At 47.8% G+C, this 19,058-nt stretch overlaps 2 protein-coding genes and 1 long non-coding RNA gene across 14 annotated transcripts in view; 2 read left to right on the top strand and 1 right to left on the bottom strand.

Annotated features, from left to right (window-relative positions):
• Nucleotides 1–576: 576 nt before the first annotated feature.
• On the bottom strand, nt 577–2,819 carry CCT8L2 (chaperonin containing TCP1 subunit 8 like 2). The gene has a single exon (XM_014829024.3). The coding sequence runs from the start codon at nt 2,684–2,686 to the stop codon at nt 1,019–1,021; it is 1,668 nt and encodes a 555-aa protein (XP_014684510.2). The 5' UTR covers nt 2,687–2,819; the 3' UTR covers nt 577–1,018.
• A 2,935-nt stretch (nt 2,820–5,754) lies between these two features.
• LOC139045999 (uncharacterized) lies at nt 5,755–7,026 on the top strand. Its single transcript, XR_011505602.1, has 3 exons — nt 5,755–5,979; nt 6,412–6,540; nt 6,734–7,026. It is a non-coding gene; the product is annotated as an uncharacterized lncRNA (long non-coding RNA).
• Nucleotides 7,027–9,710: 2,684 nt separating this feature from the next.
• Nucleotides 9,711–19,058, top strand: part of KMT2C (lysine methyltransferase 2C) — a 268,830-nt gene continuing 259,482 nt past the window's right edge. For 11 of the 12 annotated variants that reach the window (XM_070516758.1, XM_044765692.2, XM_070516756.1 and 8 more), the window contains exon 1: nt 10,430–10,838. In XM_070516758.1, the coding sequence (XP_070372859.1) occupies nt 10,678–10,838 (161 nt within the window). In that variant the 5' untranslated portion in view covers nt 10,430–10,677. Of the gene's footprint in view, nt 9,761–10,429; nt 10,839–19,058 lie in introns of those variants that run through there. The other variant, XM_044765689.2, reaches the window with a different exon arrangement.

The following is a 19,058-nucleotide window of genomic DNA, read 5'->3' as shown; positions in this document are numbered from 1 at the left end:
TTAGTACTCGTGAGTATGGTTCTATATGTTTCCATTTGCTATCCTTGGTTTGCTAACAGCATTTCATGATTCACTTCTTCTGAGTTTCAAAAGAGTTTTTGCAAATTTGTTTTGCTTTGTTGCAGATACTATGCCCACTATAAGACATTTGTTTCTTGAGTCTGATTCTCTCTCCAAATGTTTAAAATTTTTTGTTTTGACTCTAAGAGATTGCAGCTTCCTGTCTCCCAGATTCTCCCCTAGGTTCCACTCTTTTCCCAGAGGCAAAGTAATTTGGGTGGATAAAGTGGAAAAGACTTTGGGTAAGGTGTGCTGCTCTGCTCCCAGCTCTGCTCAACCACCCTTGTTCATGCCCAGGGTATCCAGTCATAATTGGAGCCCCACCTGGAATATCTTGGTGCCGGGTGCTCCCCAGCTCTCTTTACCTACACAACCGCCTTAGGGCAGTTCTCAGGTGTGTGTTGTTATCTATGCCAAGGATACTTTTTAAAAAAAATTATATTTCTGCCTGCCTGCCAGCTCATTTTCCTTCCTTCTTTTTTTGCCTTAAAATATTATTCCCTTCTTTTTCTAAATAATCACAACAGGAAGGAGTGGCCACTCCTGCAAGTGGAAACTGAAATGTTTCAGATTGCTAAAGTGAGATCAAGACAGAAATTCACATATATTAGAATATCATGCGAGGAATACTCAAAGAGTTGGGAAGAGATTCCCGCACTGTTTTCCGCATCCCCAAAGCGCAAGTACTCAATTTAAAAATCTTCAATAGAATTGAATCCTGCTCTTATTGGAGGAAAGGAACAGAATCTGATGGAGAGAAACAGCAAACAACAAAAGCCAAGAATCTCAAAGGAAATAAAGCAATGAATAGGACTGTTATCATACAGTCTTTTACGTTGTTTTTATCAGAAGAAACGGACTCAGTACCAAAAATGGAGGGAATCACTAAGGCAAACATTCATTTTTGGGGTGTTTGTGCCCTCTGTGGCAATCCCCATTTTATTGAGGATGTTGCTTCTTATTTTTTCCGAGGACTTTGTTTTCTCACAGGAGATGGATGTTCCTTTGCCTTCTTAGGATAGGGACTCAAGTCCTCTTGAATTTTGGGACTTTTCTTGGCCACGATAATTTCATCTATGGTCAGGAGCTGCAGTGCCACATCAGCCGCGGCTCGGAGTCCTTGGGCTTTGGCTGTTAGGGTGTCCCACACCTCCTCCTCGACCACATTAATTATCCCTTCGGTTCCCACTCCTGTGAGGAAGTTCCCAGCTTGGTGAGCTCCATGCATTTCTGCCATCACTTCTGAGACAGCTAAGCCTGCGTTCTCTGCCAAGGTTTCGGGAAGAGACCTCAGAGCATGGGCAAATGCTAGGAATGCAGGACCCCTAGGCCCTTCCAATTTCCTTCCTTTATCTGAGAGTATTTTCACCAGAGCCATCTCTGTGGCCCCAGCTCCTGGAAGCAGCCTGGGATCCTGACACAACTGGAAATAGGCATCAATCCCATGGTAGGCAGCCTGCTCTGCACCACGCAGCCCCTCAGTCGTGGGCCCCCTGAGGACCAAGGTGAGGGCAGGGGTGCCTAGACACTCCCATTCAAAAACCGCAGCCAAACCTTCTCCCAGCTCCTGCCGGTACACCCTGTGGCACTTCCCTGGCTTCAGGGGAGGAAGCAGATAAGGCATCAAAGGTGTGCCCAGTACTTCACTCAGGTAAACCATCTCCCGCCGGGACTTCGCTTGAATCACCATGATGCCATGCTTATCAGCCTGTGGTAGGGTATTCTCGTCGACTTCCCCCCATACCACCGCCACGTTAATATCCGCGCTCGCCAGCTGGCCCACCTGCTTTTCCATCAATTTCTCGCTGCCTTCCCTGAACTGAGTTAGGTCGTCAGGACTGCAGAGACGGGCAGTTGCCGGTGCACTTGGACTGGCAGGACCGAAGGCGCAAGCGAAGAGAGCCACCCTGGCGCCTCTCGGCACCGCGGTCACCTTCCCGCAGGCCTTGCCGGCCACGGCCAGCCCCGGGAGCAGGCACGAGTCCTCCAGCCTTCCTCCGGGCAGCGCGCACACGCCCACGCGCTCGGGCTGGAAGCTGCCGTCCAGCTCCCTGGCCGCCCAGCAGGCCTGGGCCACCAGCTTGGTCAAGCAGGACGTCTGGCACGGAGTGTGGGTATTTATCGCCGAATAGAGGGCCCAAAACGGGTTTTCCAACGGCCCCAGAGAGCGGACGGCCAGGCCAGGCAGCTGGGCCAGCGTCTCCGCGGCGGCGGCGGCGTAGGCCTCCCGGAGCTGCGAGCGCGGCAGGCCGGCCCGCAGCAGCCGCTCGGCCCGCTCCAGCAGCGCCGAGGCCAGCAGGACCACGCAGGCCGCGCCGTCGCCGCTCTGCTCCGCCTGCGTTTGCGCGGCTTCCCGCAGCAGCCGGGCGGCCGGGTGCTCCAGCTCCAGGGCCCGGAGGATGGCCGCGGCGTACCCCGTGACCACGGTGTCTCCTCGGGCGGTCACCAGGAGCTTCTGCCGCCCGTGGGGGCCGTAGCAGGGCCGGATGACTCTGGCCACGGCCTGCGCCGCGGCCACGCTGCTGAGCACGTGCTGCTCCTCGGCTCCTGGACTCCTCGGGCGCTGCCCCGGGCCGGGCTCCAGCCGCTCGGGCAGCCCGGACGCCGAAGGGGCTCTGCTGCCCATGGCTCACGGAGAGGGGCACCACCAGGGCCGCAGGGGCGCAGTGGACTCTTTGAAAATGCTCAGGGGGTCTGTGGAAGGAGGAGCCAAACGGCCATCAGTTGGTATCTGGTGAAGCAGGTGCTCTGGGCTGGGGGCAACGATGTTCTGCTGAGAGCTCAGGACCAAACCAGCCCCGAACTGGTTTGTAAAGGAAGCCGGCTCCTGGGGCCTTGGAAGCTTGTAGCTGAAACATCTTATCTTGATGAAGTCACAGAGTGGCACGTGGAACTGGGGGCAGGTAATGAGGTCACAGAAGGGTGGTGTCTGGGAGGCCCGGGGCAGACAGAAGTCAGGCCTGGTTGTCCAGCAGCTGAGGGACACACGTGTGTGCCAGGCCGCAGAGTTTCCCTCAAACGTTGGAAACAGTGAAGAGGAAATCCGGAGAAAACACCTGCTGCTTCAAATTCCCCATGAAGCTGTGGCTCCTCTGTTGTTTGTTTCCGAGAGGGAAACAGAAATATGATGTCTGTGCTTTATTTTGTCTCATTTTCTTGTGCGGCACTGTAATACTAGCCATGTTTTGTTATCTCTCTGCCTTTGCCTCTTGCGCCACCTTATCCGTTTGTGCTGTTCATCAGGCTCCTTATGTGTCTACTGGTCTGTGTGTCTTTCAGGTTGCAGGTGTGCAAGGCTGCACGGTGTGCAAGGCTGCACGGTGTGCAACAACTGCTGCCAATGACTGTGATGTCACTGAGTTGGAAAAGGTAGGTTGAGACAAGGGAGGGAAGGATGCTGACCCCCTACAGACAGACTAATAGAAACGGATGCAGAGGGTGAAAGTGAGCAGCCTCCCAGTGGCCAGGAAGGTGGAAAACCAAAGTGAATGCAGTTGGTGTCCTCCCTCCCTTACCCTCACTCCTTAGAATTGAAGTTCCTTCCTTCCATTCTTCCTCCTTCCCTCCCTTCCTTGCTCCCTTCTTTCCTCACTGCAGGCTATTGGAGTCCCAGCTGCGTCTTTTTCAGTTTAACAAATATTTATTGAGCGCCCACTATGTTCATTTTGATGGGGATACAAAGATGACAAGAATACAGAGACTAGAGAGGGAATGTACCAAATGAACCCAACTGACTGCATCTGCTAAGATTAGGGAAAAGACATTCATTTTCATTTGGAAAAACCCTTTTTACCTTGTTTAATGGCAGGTGTCCCTAAGAAAAGAAATGGAACTCTGAAACTGATTACACCAGTTAGGAGTCATGATAGTATGGTGGGCATTGTTTTAATATTTCCACAGACAAGATGATAGCAAGAAGGAAAAGGAAAAAAATATCGCAGTGAAAGTTAAATATAATTAAGGCTAAAAAGGAGATGATTTTGGAGAAAAAGCCTTTGAACAACAACTTGATTGCTTTTGTAAAAATGATAGCTATTTATTATAAAAGTTAACAAGAAAAATACAAAGAAAGTAAATGTCACTTGGAATCCCAGCCCAGAGAGAATCATTGTTTATGTGTTGATGAACATTGTTACTTTACACATCTATGCATACATAGATAATTGTAGATTTACACAGTTTTACGTAAGCAGATTGTATGATATATATTGTATATGCTATTCTGTAATCATTTCCCCTCAACATTATCTGGGCTGAGACATTTCTAAGGACATATTATTTTGTCTGAAGACTGTGGACAACTATTTTGACCTCTTTTGATTTTGGAGACTCCATTAGAAACAGGTGTGATCCTCCATCCACGCCCAGGCTTCTGAAAGCTACTAACACAGAGAAGAGTGTCACATGGCAAATGTTTGCTTATAGGGGGCAAAGATGACTTGCCTGTTTCTTTATTGAAATGGCAAATGTAACGACCAACATAAACTGTAGCAAAGTATGAATGTATACATTGCCTATAAAGATACAGTTTCTTTTAAAAAATAAAAATAAACACTCCTGTAGAGGATCATCTTAGTTCTTTTTCTTACACCTAACATAGGTTTTCCCTTTATTTCATTATTCCACAACTGTTTTTTGAGCTGCTGCTGAATAATAGGGGTAAAGGGTGAATAAGGTAGACAGCAGTCGCTGTCTCCACTGAGCTTAGTGTGGGATACAGACAACTAACCAGCAGTTCATTACAGGCCATGAGAGCTGTGATGGGGAAAGCACAGGTGTTGTAGCAGCATCCAGGGGGACACATAACCGTCATCATGGAGAGAGCGGTGGTCAGGCATGGAAGTGAAGTCTAAAGTGAGAGCTGAAGAAAAAAAAGTAGTAAATGGCCAGGTGAAAAGAGAAGGGGGATTCTGAGAGCCCTGTCAATTTTGTGGTCCGCCAAAGGTAGTTCTGAAGGCTGGAGCTCGTGGGGAGGAGGAAGGGAAGCAGGGAGGGCAGCAGAGGAGCATTTTGTCTGAACGGTGGCAGGGGCTCTCCCAGACCTGGTGAGCCATGCCAAGGAATTTAGACTTCAACCTGAGGGGCGATGGATGGGACTGTAAGTTCCATTTCCATTGTAAAAGTGTATCATTTCAAGTTGTGAAATCCTCACCTGTTTGATCATGCAGTACAGGGGAAAGTGAGGATCTGATCATTGTCTTCGACCCCTAAAGACAGTCACTCTCATAAAACAGGCCCCACACAGTCCATTTGGGACTGAAATTTTTTGATCTACCTTTACATAGATCAAACTAACCAAGGAACTACTAAACTCAGTTTTACTTTTTACTGTGTGGACACCGTCATTGTTAAATTCACTTTGATTTTATTTATCCTTCAGATAAATTGATTAGATGTGAAATAAATGTAAATAAATTTTTGTGCCAAAAAGAGTTTGCATGCGGTTACCCATTATATACAATTTGCTAACAGTACACATTGTGATCTGTTGAAATGGGTAGGCATTCCTAGAGGCTGGTGGTAGTTATGTTGGGTTGAACACTGTCCCCCCAGCATTCACAGCCTTCCTGGAACCTCAGAATGTGAGCTGATTTGGAAATAGGATTGTTGCAGATGTAATTAATTAAGATGAGGTCACACTGGGGTAGGGTGGATCCTTCATCCAATATAACTGATGTCCTCACCAGAAAAGAAGAGACACACAGAGAACATCATGTGAGGACACAGACACACAGGGAAGACGGCCATGTGATGACGGAGGCCGAGATTGGAGGGATGTATCTACAAGCCAAGGAACGCCCAGGAATGTGGGCAACCCCCGGAAGCTGAGAGAGGCCCGGAATAGGTTGTTCCTCAGAGCTTGCCACAAGGAAGCAGCCCTGCTGACACCTTGATCGTGGACTGGTCGCTACCGGAACTGTGAGACAATAAATTTCTGTTGTTTGAAGCCCCCCAGTGTGTGGCAGTTTGCTGTGGCAGCCCTAGGGATCTAAAACAGGAGTCCTGCACGTGAATGAAGGAGAGGAACCTAAGAGAGTGTGTGTGTGTGTGTGTGTGTGTGTGTTTGTGAGAGAGGGAGAGAATGAGAGACGGAGGGAGGGAGGAAGGGGGGAGGAAGGGAGAGGTGGGGAGGGAGAGAGGGAGAAAGAGAATTTTTAGGTATTTATAACACTTCTGGCAGAATATTTTCCATGCCTCTTCTGAATAGACATAGCTGTCTGTGGACTTCTCCCACTCCTGCCCTTCCACCCAGATCCCCAGATGCATTTCTTTTAAAACTATGGTCTTGTACATAATGGATGTAAATATTTAATCTTTCTATTTGTACGTTTTTCCATGTTTGTTTTTCAGTTGCCTGTTGCCCTTTTCATGTTTATCTTGTTAAGTAGGGCCACGCTGAAAGTATAGACCCCCGAGGGCAAGATGCTATCTGTGTAAACGGAGCTGCCTCCTGCTCTTACACACAAGTTGTTTTTGAAGGTGATTGTTCTGTTTATTTCCTTCTTAGTTTTTTCCTTTAATTCCTCTGTCACACAGGTACACCGTATACACTACTGAAATAACATGTAAAGCAATATGAATTTTTAAAGCTAAAAATGCACTATAGACTAAATATGAACTAATTTTATTTTATTTTTTTTAAGATTTTATTTTTTCCTTTTTCTCCCCAAAGCCCCCTGGTACACAGTTGTATATTCTTCGTTGTCGGTCCTTCTAGTTGTGGCACGTGGAACGCTGCCTCAGTGTGGCTTGATGAGCAGTGCCATGTCCGCGCCCAGGATTTGAACCAACGAAACACTGGGCCGCCTGCAGCGGAGCGCGTGAACTTAACCACTCGGCCACGGGGCCAGCTCCTGAACTAATTTTAAATGATTGAAATTCTTTAAAAATTTTTTCCTACTGAAAAATAAAGGACAAAAAATGCTAGCCTATGACTGTAACTTTTTAAAGTGTAACTTTAATAGTAAAAATATGAACACAAAAATTATACGATCCAGAATTTATGTTTTCAGTGGTCCTTTTCCAACTGTAGAAATTTGGTTCCTAAAAAACCTTAAGGAATTTAAGACTTTATGGAAAAACAAAAAGAGAGGGACAACACTTAGTGAACCTATGGGAGAGCCTTAAAAATATTTTTACACTCACTAAAACAAAGCAATAGAGACACCCTCTAAATAAAGACCACATCGATGACATTACAGGCCTTCATTAGGAAGAATGGGTATTGGACGATGAATTTTTACTCACTGCCACTTGTTTGCTAGGCTCTTTGAGACTCCTTTGCTTAGTTTCATGAGACGTTGCTTTTTCTTTGTGGTAGATAGCAACCCTCACCCCCTACCCACATTTTAAAATATTTAATATATATTTTTGATTATACTACATGTGCTCTAATTCAAATACTATAGGAGAATGTAATATAGAAAGTGAAAGTCCCTTGTAATCCAGCCCTTCAGAGATGATTGCTGTTTATACTTTGGTACATAGCTACCATATTTTAAAAATACCTATGTAACGTGTGTACTTCTGGGGCCAGCTCCACGGCCCAGGGGGCTTGGGCGGCCCAGGGTCTCGCCGGTTCACATCCCAGGCCCGGACATGGCACTGCTGGTCAGGCCACACTGAGGTGGCACCCCACATGGCACAGCTAGAAGGACCTACAACTAGAATATACCACTATGGGGGCCTGCCCAGTGGTGCAGCGGTTAAGTTCGCATGTTCCGCTTCTCGGCAGCCTGGGGTTCACCAGTTCGGATCCATTGTGGACTCAGCGCTGTGAGATTTGGATAACGGAGATGTGAAAACCCTTTTTTATTTTGAATAAGTATTCCTTAACTACTTCCTCTGCATCCTGGGTTATATTTTATTTGCCCTGCCTATGATAACTTCATGCCGATGAGCCTATCAATCCTTTTAAAACAGATCCCATCTACTTGTCTGCTCTCAGTAGCCAAAGGAATGGAGATTTAAGGTTGGGCATCCTCACCTTCATCACCTTGTGTCTTGTATGCATCACTGCATAAACCTCTATTTCTACCCTTCCATTCATTCTACCCGCTTTTCTGTTCTCAGTCCCCAGTTGTTTCCTTTAAAAACTTCTCTCCAGCAGGAGTGACTTGCAATTTGCACATACTGACACTTTAAATTCTCCCAAGTGCTGAAGAAGTATACTGAAGGAAATTATCCTGATATATAATTTTGTGCATATGAAAGTCACAGTTGGAAATGACTATTCTAATTTCAGTACCGAACACAGATAAACATTCGGATCAATAATCCAACTTTTGAAAGTGTATTTTATTTAAAATGCAGAAAAAACGAAAGGGTGAGTAATAATAAACTTAAATATACCACTTCATAAATTTATCATTAGTCATGTATATATTTTATTTCTGTGTATAATAGTCAGACACTTTTAATCTACAGTTTGTATTTACCAAGCCAGCTTCTGTGCAATCTGAAAATTCCCATGGCTGGAAATATAGTCAACTTGAAAGAGCCGGCAGGGATTAAACCCTGAAGGAATTCAAATGACTGTCTTATTATAGTTCTCATTTCAGCCATTTCAAAAAACTATGCTTTTAGTCAGAATAGGCTCTGGAAATCAAACTGTGTGCATTTTGCCCAAATAGGAAACACAATTCAAAGTTTATATTCTGGTTGTTGGAAGGAAGGGAAGGTGAACAACATAGCTGGAAAAACCTGCATTTTTTTTTTTTTACCTTATACTAAAATTGTGTTGTAAACATTGAAAAAAAATCATAATCAGAAGGTGCCTAGTGTGACTGGCCTAGAACATTTGCTTATTAAATGATAGTTTATCCTAATCTTTTTGCAAATGGTCGAGAGGTCTTAAGACTCTCCTCCAATTCAAATCTATAATGTTTTCACTCCCGTACACTAATCAATAGTGGATGGAAAGGGAAGCACAGGAGAGCACCTCGTCTATTGGAATACGAAACCCAGAATTCCACGGTTGTCACTGTTCTTCCTGAGAAAGTGCCTATTTCAGATTTCTAATTCTAGCCTCATTTTTCTCTTCGCATTTTTACGTATTCTAAGGGGTGGCTTAGAAGTACTTCAGTTTTTGTCTCTTCATCACAACACACTGAACGTTAAAATCAAGTGGTTGGGTTTTTATTGGTTTATTATGTCTTTCAGCGTTTCTTCCCCAAAATGTCATGGTTCTTTTTGTCTGACAGCTTGCTAAGCCCCCTCTGGATCATTTTTTAAATGACGTTGTAACACCGAAACTCTCGCTGGAATTGGATTATAACGAAGTTGCACTCCATTTCTTTCTCCCCATAGACACGCAGGAAATCGAAAGCACACTGCTCGCAGCCTGGGGAAGTCCTCCGGCTCCGTCCACCCCGGGGGGCGGGCGTGGGGACCCGCCGAGGGCGCGCCGGGGGCGGCCTGCGCTCGACCCCCGCCGGAGCGTCCCGGGAGACCCAGCGCGTCTGGAGCGCGGACGCGGCCCTCCTCTTCCTCCCTCTCCCTCCGCGGAGTCCCTGGACCCCGATCCCGGATTCCCTCCTCCGCAGCTTGGCGCTCTCCCGAGCCGGAGCCGGAGCCCGAGCCGGAGTCGCGGCGCGGCCGGGCCGCCGCGTCAGAGGAGGAGGGAGCGGGGGCGGGGGAGGGGCGGTGAGGTCAGCGGCGGCGGCGCGGCCGCGGGCGGCGCATGCGCGGAGCGAGCCCCGTGAGTGGCAGGGGTGGCGCGCGGGGGGCGGCGGGGCCGGCGGGTGGGGGAGGGGGAGGGGGCGGGGGCGTCGGGCGGCCGTGTGTGGGCGAGACGGCGGCGAGCTCGTGAGGTCTGTGGTGCTGGGCGCCCGCGGCAGACCCGGCGCGGCCCTCGCGCGACGGCCACGCTCGTGTGTGTGTCTGTGTGTGGTACACGCACACCCGCAAAACTTCCTCCTCCCCTACCCGAGGGCGGCGCGGGCGGAGGGGCCGGCGCTCGCGCAGCCCGGAACCCACAACAACAACTGGAGCAGCTGTCAAAACTTCGCCGCCGCCGCCCGGCCTGACGCGGCCCGCACGGGGGAGGCGAGCCGGCGGGGACGCGACCCCGGCCCGCCCGCCCGCCCCGCGCCGGCCCGCGGGCCCTCCGCTCCCCGCGCCGCGGCCCCTTTCTCCTCCCCGCCGCGGGCGGGCGGGCGGGCGGGCGGTCAGGCAGGCGGCCGGCCGGGGGAGGGGCGCGCGGGGACCCCGGCCGGCGCCCTCGGCCCTCAGAGCCCCGCCCCGCGCGCCCGCCCGCCCGCACCGCGCGGCCCGCACCGCGCCCGGCCCCCGCCCGCGCCCCGCCCGCCGCCGCCCGCACCTCCCCGCCCCGGCCGGCCGGCCCCTCCCTCCGCGCCCCGCCCGCCGCCCCCCGCCCGGCCCCTGCGCGCCGAGGTGCGCGCGCCCGCGCCTATGTGTGTGAGTGCGTGTCCTGCTCGCTCCATGTTGCCGCCTCTCCCGGTACCTGCTGCTGCTCCCGGGGCTGCGGGAAATGCGAGAGACTGAGCCGGGGAGGAGGAACCCGAGCAGCAGCGGCGGCGGCGGCCGCGGCGGCGGCGGCGGGAGGAGCCCCCCCGGAGGAGGACCGGGATCCATGTGTCTTTCCTGGTGACTAGGATGTCGTCGGAGGAGGACAAGAGCGCGGAGCAGCCGCAGCCGCCGCCACCACCCCCCGAGGAGCCCGGAGCCCCGGCCCCGAGCCCCGCAGCCGCAGACAAAAGACCTCGGGGCCGGCCTCGCAAAGATGGCGCTTCCCCTTTCCAGAGAGCCAGAAAGAAGTAAGTTGAGTGTGAGGGAGCCAGGCCGGGAGCCAGCCGCGGCGCCGGGCCGGAGCTGTCACCGGCGCGCCCGCCCGCCGCCGCCGCCCCCGCGCGCCCGCCGCCCCCGCGGTGGGGGTGGGGCCGCCGCCGCGCGTCTCCGGCCCGGGCCCTCCCGCCGCCCGCCGCCCGGCCCCGCGCCGCCCGCCCGCCGCACTCCGCCCGCCGCCGCACTTTACTTTGGAGTTGGGCCCCGGCGCCGGGTTTCGCCGGGGCTGCGCTCTCCGGAGAAATTTCTTGTCGATCCCGCCCGGCCTAGCGAGCTGGGTCTCTCACCCCCGCCCCGCGCTCAGCCGGGCCGCCGGGTGGCCGCGCCGGGCCCGCGCGGAGCTGTCAAACGCCCGGCCAGGTGGGCGCGGGGCCGGGGGCGCGGGCGGCGCTTTGTCGGCGAGCGGCTGCCGTAACTTTCCTCGGCCCGGCCCGGGCTCGCCCCCCGGGATGGTGCGTTAGGAAGTCGTCGGACTTCCTCCTCTCCGCCCCCCGAGCCGCGCGGCCGCCCCCGAAAGCCCCGCTCCCGGGGGACCGCGCGGCCGGGGGCAGCGGGCGGGGGTCCCCCCGCAGGCCACGGTGGGGGACCACGCCGATCTGGATCGAGAGCAGACGGAACCGGGGCCGAGGCTACACTGCAGGCGTCGACTCCGAGCCGTGGCCGGGGCACGGATAGGTTTCGGTTGTTTTCGAGCGTGCCCCGGGTTATCCGGTGTCTAGAGCCGTCCTTTACAAAATGGTTATCCGGCAACTTTGCCTGGCCGTGGAGACGCCTCTCCGGGTCGCGGTCGCTCGGCTCCGGGGCCTCCGGAGGGTGCTGGGAAGGTCGGCGAGCGTCTTTCCAAGTTACAGAGTGGTGTGGATCGCTTACTCATTTCATTGTACGATCATCCCATTGAGCTGTTGGTGGCGGACGCGGAGGAAAGCAGCACATTTGTGGCTAGTCCGGGTTTTTTGTTGTTGTCCGGTGCATTCGTTCGGTAATGTGATTGTTGCGTTGGGAGATACATAGTAGAAATGAAGTGTTACTGAGGCAGAGCAGAGCAGGGTGTGGGAACCCCGTGGAGCCCTGCGCTGGGTAGGCTTCTTTGCTTGGCTGTCTTTTTACTATGAACATGATTCAGGCCTTCAACTTGCCTCCATATTTTGTTGCCAGCTCTTACTCAGCTGTGACAGACCGTGAGGGAAGCATGTACAGGATGTGTACGTTATTGCATTAGCTTCTTTGTGATACAAAGTTAGAGGGCATTATCTCACTTGGGTTATAATGTAACGGCCGGTAGAAAATGCCATTGTTTTTCCTGTATGAACTGAAATTTGGAGAAGGAAGGTGGAGTTTTAAGTAACTTTAAACTTCTTTGCCACTCTTTTGCGTCCTTTAAAGCAACACATATCAGGCCATATGATCGTTTTAATTTGATTGCTTCCCATTTTCACTATTTGGAAAGCGTTTCTTGGTTTCTTTCTAAACGTTACTTTGGGATTATCGTGTGTTTTAAATTCTTACTCTAGAAAGAGTAGACCTAGTTATGTTGTCACGCCCCTCACCCACTCACACCCACCCACCCACACACACACTCACACACACACTTCCCTTGAGATTCCTGGGTGCACTGAAAGAAAGGCTGATTTAGGGTATTACTACTTTATTTTAGTTTTTATCGTATTATGAACGAAGAAAATGGTAGCCATTTGAGAAGTTAAAAAATTTCTACACACTGCCACTGATCTAGCAATATAAAAACATCAACACTTTGGAAAAATGTTTAGAACAATTCTAAAGCTTAAGATTTGAGAGCTGGGACAGCATTCCTTATAGGAAATTAAGTCTAGTGGTAACTTTGATGGTCGCAGACTTTTCAGTGAATTCTTTAAAATTAGGAGTGTCTTTTGAAGGGAATGGAATCTCCAGTTGTTTTAGAAACATGTAAATGGGAACTAATATGTGAAATGGAAAGCGAAGAGAAGAGTTTTCAGTTGTGAGTCTCCACACGGTACTAGGATACACACAGGAAAAACCCTGTAGTTAGTTGGGTAGTCTAGACCCTGAAAGTGAAACTACTGTGTAACAAATGTAACTTAGATGTGTAAATGCGCAAGTTATGTGGAGTTGCAAGTAATTATTTAAGGAATGAAAATTTGTATTATTTGTGAAGTGCAATGGAGATAAAGGATTTTAAATTGTAGGTGTCATTTAGACGGTCACTAGGTGGGCTCTTTTACTGTGGGGAAGATGCGTTGTGAAGCTGTTCTTTTAAAAGCGGATTTGTGTGTGTGTCTTTGGGTTAAAAAAAAAGGTAACTGTGCACTGCTAGTTAGACTTTCTTTGAGTTTGAATTTTTGAGTTTTTAATAATTAAGTAAATAAGTTAAACATTTTCTTGTTTTGTAGTGTCATTTAGATAATTTTTATGTTTTAGCATATTTAAAAAGCATATGCTCTGTAGTTACTGGTTTTAAAGTGACTATTATTATTTTAAAATTACGTTTCCTATGTAAAGTCAAGAATTTTGAACCGAAGCTGTTAATCGTGGAGGTAGACTTTGGAAAGTAGATGTATAAATAGGGATTTCCTGTTGTACACATGTCAAGTGGAGCAGTGAAGTTTACATTTGTTTAGCAAGTCTCCTGAGCTCTAAGACTGTCTAATTATTTGGAGCAGCTCATAATCTTTATCAGAGGTACAGGTCTTCCCCGTGGTGAGGAAGCTTCTGCCGTGGAGTAGGCATGTACGAGGTCAATTTATTTTTCTATTAATGTTAAGGAAACTCTTCCTGAAGCTTTCATTTTAATTTTTCTTTCTTAAAATATGTATTCATGTTACTAAATTGGGGAGCCAAGGAAACGATCTACTGTATTTCTTACCAAGTCAACAAAGTTGCTGTTCGGGATGGGGTGGGTGTGGAGGGGGTGCAGAAGCAGCAGGTGGTAGGGATAGGATTTCTAAGGGACTGTCCTTGACCTTTTTTAAATGAACTTTGTACTCTGAACCGCTTTCTTTTCAGAGGGCTATTACTGTTGAAAGCCACGTTGAGCATTATTGTTGTAAAAAAATTAGGCACAACCAGTGATGTCATACAAGGGATCACCAAAAAATGGCTATGCCGCATGTGACTCTTGCTACTGTATATTTGTAAGCCCCTCCCCCAACAAAATTTCTCATTTCAATAGCTATGAACTGGAAGTAAGTAGGTAAAAAAAAAAACTGTTGCCTTATAATATATGCCGTTTCAGAAAACAGTGGTTTTAGTTGAGAGATATCATCATTATTCATGCTTTTTAAGATAATACAAATTTGTAATTTTTATGATAGTTTTATTTTTAAAGAAATTATATAAATGGATATTTTCTGTAATTACTGGTCTCTGGCACTGAAATGTTTTAATTTACTTGAAAAGCTTGTCCAGGAACGGCAGCCTCTCATCTGTTAGGTGGTTGTTCTCTAACCTGATCTCATTGTAGTTTGTTCTTGTACTGTTGTTGGTCTTATTCATGAAAACTCTAGTCTTTGAGAACGTGATGCTTTTAGTCTCATATACAATTTTATATTCAGTGTCTTGGTTACTGACATGTAAACTTGATAAACATAGATTTGCATGTAAATTTACAAGTATCAGAGCAGTTTATTTTTGCATTTTGAAAATAGTGATTTAATACATTTTTCTGTTAGCTCAGTTGATTCTACCATGTCAGGCTTGTAGTCAGTGTGCAGGGTGACCAGACACACTGCTTGACCCTCCCCCTCTCCTCCAACCTTTTTTGCAAAACTGCATGTTATTCCTCAGGCCACAATCAGATTTCCCTTGGGCAGATAGTGATTGTCCAACCGTGTATCCTTAAGCCACTTAGAGTTATGACTAAGGGGCTTCCATGAAACCCCACTGACCTTCCAAAATGAAAGTGGAACATAAACACTCTCTCTGTGCTCTTGCCTGATGGGGAGGTGTGAGATACTCTTGGTATGATTTGACGTAGTTTTTAATCTGTGAGGTGTCTGGACTGAAGACAATTTTTGGCTGCTATAGAATAAACTTGACAGTTATTGTATGTGTGTGTGTTTCCCTTTCTTACTTCTTCTTTTTTTTTTTTTTTGGAGGAAGATTAGCCCTGAGCTAACATCTGCTGCCAATCCTCCTCATTTTGCTGAGGAAGACTGGCCCTGAGCTGCCCATCTTCCTCTACTTTGTATGTGGGATGCTTACCACAGCATGGCTTGCCAAGCAGTGCCATGTCTGCACCCAGGATCTGAACCGGCAAACCCGTGCACTTAACTGCTGCGCCACTGGGCCAGCCCCCCCTTTCTTATTTCTTTATCGTTTTGGCTCATCTTTTAATTTCAACAAGCTGATTAATCCCTTCCTCTACTCTTAAAATTTTCTTTATTGTATTTGTGCTACAGCAGCTGTTTTCAAGGAGTTGCTTGGTAGCGTAAGTTGCAAAAGTTATGGAGTGAAATAAGAATGATTTCTTTTTTCTTTTGTGATGGCCTGTGTGTAAATATATGCTTGTGGTTAGTGTGAACATACAGTAGAAAGACCAACCTTGAATTTGTAATTGGAAGCGTCAGTCTATTTGCAGAATTTGAAGGATTTAAGAACACAAGAGAAGCAGGAATGACACAGCTCTTTTTGCACTTTCTCTAGAAAAAGCCTCATGTAAAATAGAGGAAAATTGTTTGACTTTGCTTCTGCTGTTAATTTTGTGACAGCAGTAACTACATGTGCTGCACAAATGCTGAAACTGGTTAAGAAGTCTGAGAAATAGACTCTTCTCTAACTTCTTAGATCTTTCGTTTGGCGCACGTTATTCCAAGAGCGTGTAAGTGCTGAATATATGCTGAGGTGGACCATCAACTCTGGACGAAGGTTCGCTGTGGCCAAGAGGGGTCCACGGTGACGTGGAGGAAGTAGTACTGGAATTAGACCTTGAAGGAGCGACCCGATTTAGCCAAGTAGTCACACGGTGAGAAGCGAGTGAGAGCGTGTTCTGAGGTAACAATATGAAGAAAATTATTGGGGAGAGAAGTGTAAAAGGTGTTTTCGTGGTGGAGTGTGACTAGGACAGAGGCTTAATGTGGGGGTTGGGGCCATGCTGTGAGGGTCCTCGAGTACCAGGCTAATGAGTTTTTCCTTTATAGTCCAGAGGTTATAAACTGTTTAAAGGGACCAGGCAGATAATTTAAATGAGTTATGGCAGCTTATAAGATCCTGGATGACACCTGACACTTAAGGCCTTGGTTGGGGAGAAAGTGGTGAGTAAAAACAGCCTGGAGATTCCTAGGGGTCTTTCTACTTTGCTTCGGTGCAACTGATAGACAATTCTGGCTGATGGTTGCCGTATGAGACTCTGAGATACTGTTTCTAGATACTCAGGTTTTTCAACAGAGGCAGCAAACTTGGATTTTTATGTGAAACCTCTGGGTTTTTAAGTATTTCCCATCACTTAAGATCTAAAACACTATTTGGGACTACGCCTTGTGGGCTAGGTTTAATCTGTGGATGACTAGTGGGCTGCAGGTCTTCAGCTTCTGCTTTATGCCCAGGTTATTTTATTTTATTATTTATTTATTTTAAAATGTTTTATTTTTCCTTCTTCTTCCCAAAGCCCCCCAGTGTATAGTTGTATATTTTTAGTTGTGGGTCCTTCTAGCTGTCGCATGTGGAATGCCGCCTCAGCGTGGCCTGACGAGTGGTGCCATGTCCGTGCCCATGATCTTTTTTTTTTTTTTTTTGGGGGTTTAAATTTTTTTTTTAATTGAGTTATTGATAGGTTACAATCTTGTGAAATTTCAATTGTACATTAATGTTTGTCAGTCATGTTGTAGGTGCACCACTTCACCCTTTGTGCCCACCCCCCACCCCACCTTTCCCCTGGTAGCCACTAAACTGTTCTTGGTCCATAGTTTTAAATTCCTCATATGAGTGGGGTCATACACAGATTATCTTTCTCTCGCTGGCTTATTTCACTTAACATAATTCTCTCAAGGTCCATCCATGTTATTGCAAATGGAATGATTTTGTTCTGTTTCGCAGCTGAGTAGTATTCCATTGTATATATGTACCACATCTTCTTTATCCATTCGTCTGTTGATGGGCAGTTAGGTTGCTTCCACGTCTTGGCTATTGTAAACAGTGCTCTGTGCCCAGGATCTTAACTGGCGAAACCCTAGGCTGCTGAAGTGGAGCGCATGAACTTAACCACTCGGCCACGGGGCCAGCCCGATTTTTATTTTATTTTTTAAATTAAAGTTTTAAAAGGAGGGGCTGGCCCCATGGCCGAGTGGTTAAGTTTGTGCGCCCCGCTGCAGGCGGCCCAGTATTTCGTTGGTTCGAATCTCCTGGGCGTGGACATGGCACTGCTCATCGAACCACGCTGAGGCAGCGTCCCGTATGCCACAACTAGAAGGACCCCCAATGAAGAATATACAACTATGTACCGGGGGGCTTTGGGGAGAAAAAGGAAAAAGTAAAATCTTTAAAAAAAAAAAAGTTTTAAAAGGAGATATTTGCAGTCTTCCTGAGGACAGAAATGTGATTAAATTACTTTGTATTCTGTGTTGCATTTTATACAGTTGAAAGTGGGTACTCTAATACTTGGTGACTTGATGATGGCTATTATAGGAAAATCACCCTGGTAATAATATAAAGAGAGGCGTTACCTGGAGGCAGAGATAAGAGGCTGTTGCAGTAGTCGAGCTGTGCAGTGATCAAGGAACAGGGTGGGTTTATAGTGTGGCTGGAAAGGAAGAGAGACTTCAGCCAGTGCAGAGGAGGAACTTTGGAGTTTCTAGCATAGATGTCTAGAAGATAGAAATGTCTAGGAGTATTTGGGGGATGTAGGATTGGGGTTTAGGAGCTAGATTAGGATATGCAGTTAAAGATGTGATTTACCCAAAATCGCTGAGAATATAGAGAGTGTGTGGAAAATAGTAAAAGGATTAGGCTGCTTACTTACCCTTTGGGAATGAAGGAAAAGAGACCAAGAAAGCCCATAAAAAGGAGAAAGGAAATCAGAATATATTCCCAGTACAAATGGGCAAGTATATACGTGAAAAGATGCTCATGGCAGCGAGAAAAATAGAAAACTAGTAGAGAAAAATTGGCAACAGCAAAGTACCAATCAGTGGCCTACCGTGTAGTTTCATCAGGACAGAGAGGTATACCTGTAGGTACCAAAGTGGGAGAATGTCTCTGGCACATTTGTTGACTTGAGGAAAAAATTTCCAAGAGTTGGAAAGTGTGTAAGTTTGGTACTAACTCTATTTTGTAAAAAGCATGCAAACCCAGAATATATATATAGTTTGTGCATAGAAAATGAGCTGGAGGGGCCGGCCCTGTGGCCGAGCGGTTAAGTTTGCGTGCTCAGCTTCGGTGGCCCAGGGCTTCATCGGTTCACGTCCTGGGTGTGAACATGGCACTGCTCATCAGGCCACGCTGAGGTGGCATCCCACATGCCACAACTAGAAGGACCCACAACTAAACTATACAACTATGTACTGGGGGGATGTGGGGAGAAAAAGCAGGGGAAAAAAAAGAGAAAATGAGTTGGAAGGATACATGGTAAATAATACTTCTGGGGAGTGTATACTTTCATGTGTACATCTATGCAGTTTTTAAAAAGCCAATAATTTAAAACCATAAACTTGTTTTACAAATGAGAAAACCAATTTCCGGGGACATCACGAATTCTGGGGTCAAGATTACCTGAATTCAAATCCAGCTTCCACTACTTATTAACTGTTTCACCTTGGATAGTTACTTAATTTTTTTGTGCCTTGTTACCTCTTCTGCAAACTGGGCGTAATAGCACCCCTAGCTTAGGATAGTTGTGAATTTATGTATGTGGAGAATTTTTTTCTTTTTGTTAAAGATTGGTACCTGAGTCAACATCCATTGCCAATCTTCTCTTTTTTTTCTTCTCTCCTCAAAGTCTCCCACTACACAGTTGTACATTCCAGCTGCAGGTCCCTCCTGCTGTGCCGTGCAGGACACCGCCCCACCGTGGCCAGATGAGCTGTACCATGTCCGTGCCCTGGATCCAACCCTGGGCCGCCGAAGCGGAGCACACGAACCCAACCACTCGGCCACAGGGCAGGCCCGTATATATATGTGTAGAATTTAAAACAATGTCTGGCACAAACTAAGTGCTATTAAGAGGTGCTGTTATAAGAATTTGCTGTTATTGTTATTGCCAC

This window comes from Equus asinus, chromosome 1, assembly GCF_041296235.1.
Source record: "Equus asinus isolate D_3611 breed Donkey chromosome 1, EquAss-T2T_v2, whole genome shotgun sequence".
Classification (NCBI taxonomy): Eukaryota; Metazoa; Chordata; class Mammalia; order Perissodactyla; family Equidae; genus Equus; species Equus asinus.
The sequence above is the reverse complement of the archived record's forward strand: the minus strand, read 5'-3'. Positions and strand labels throughout refer to the sequence as shown.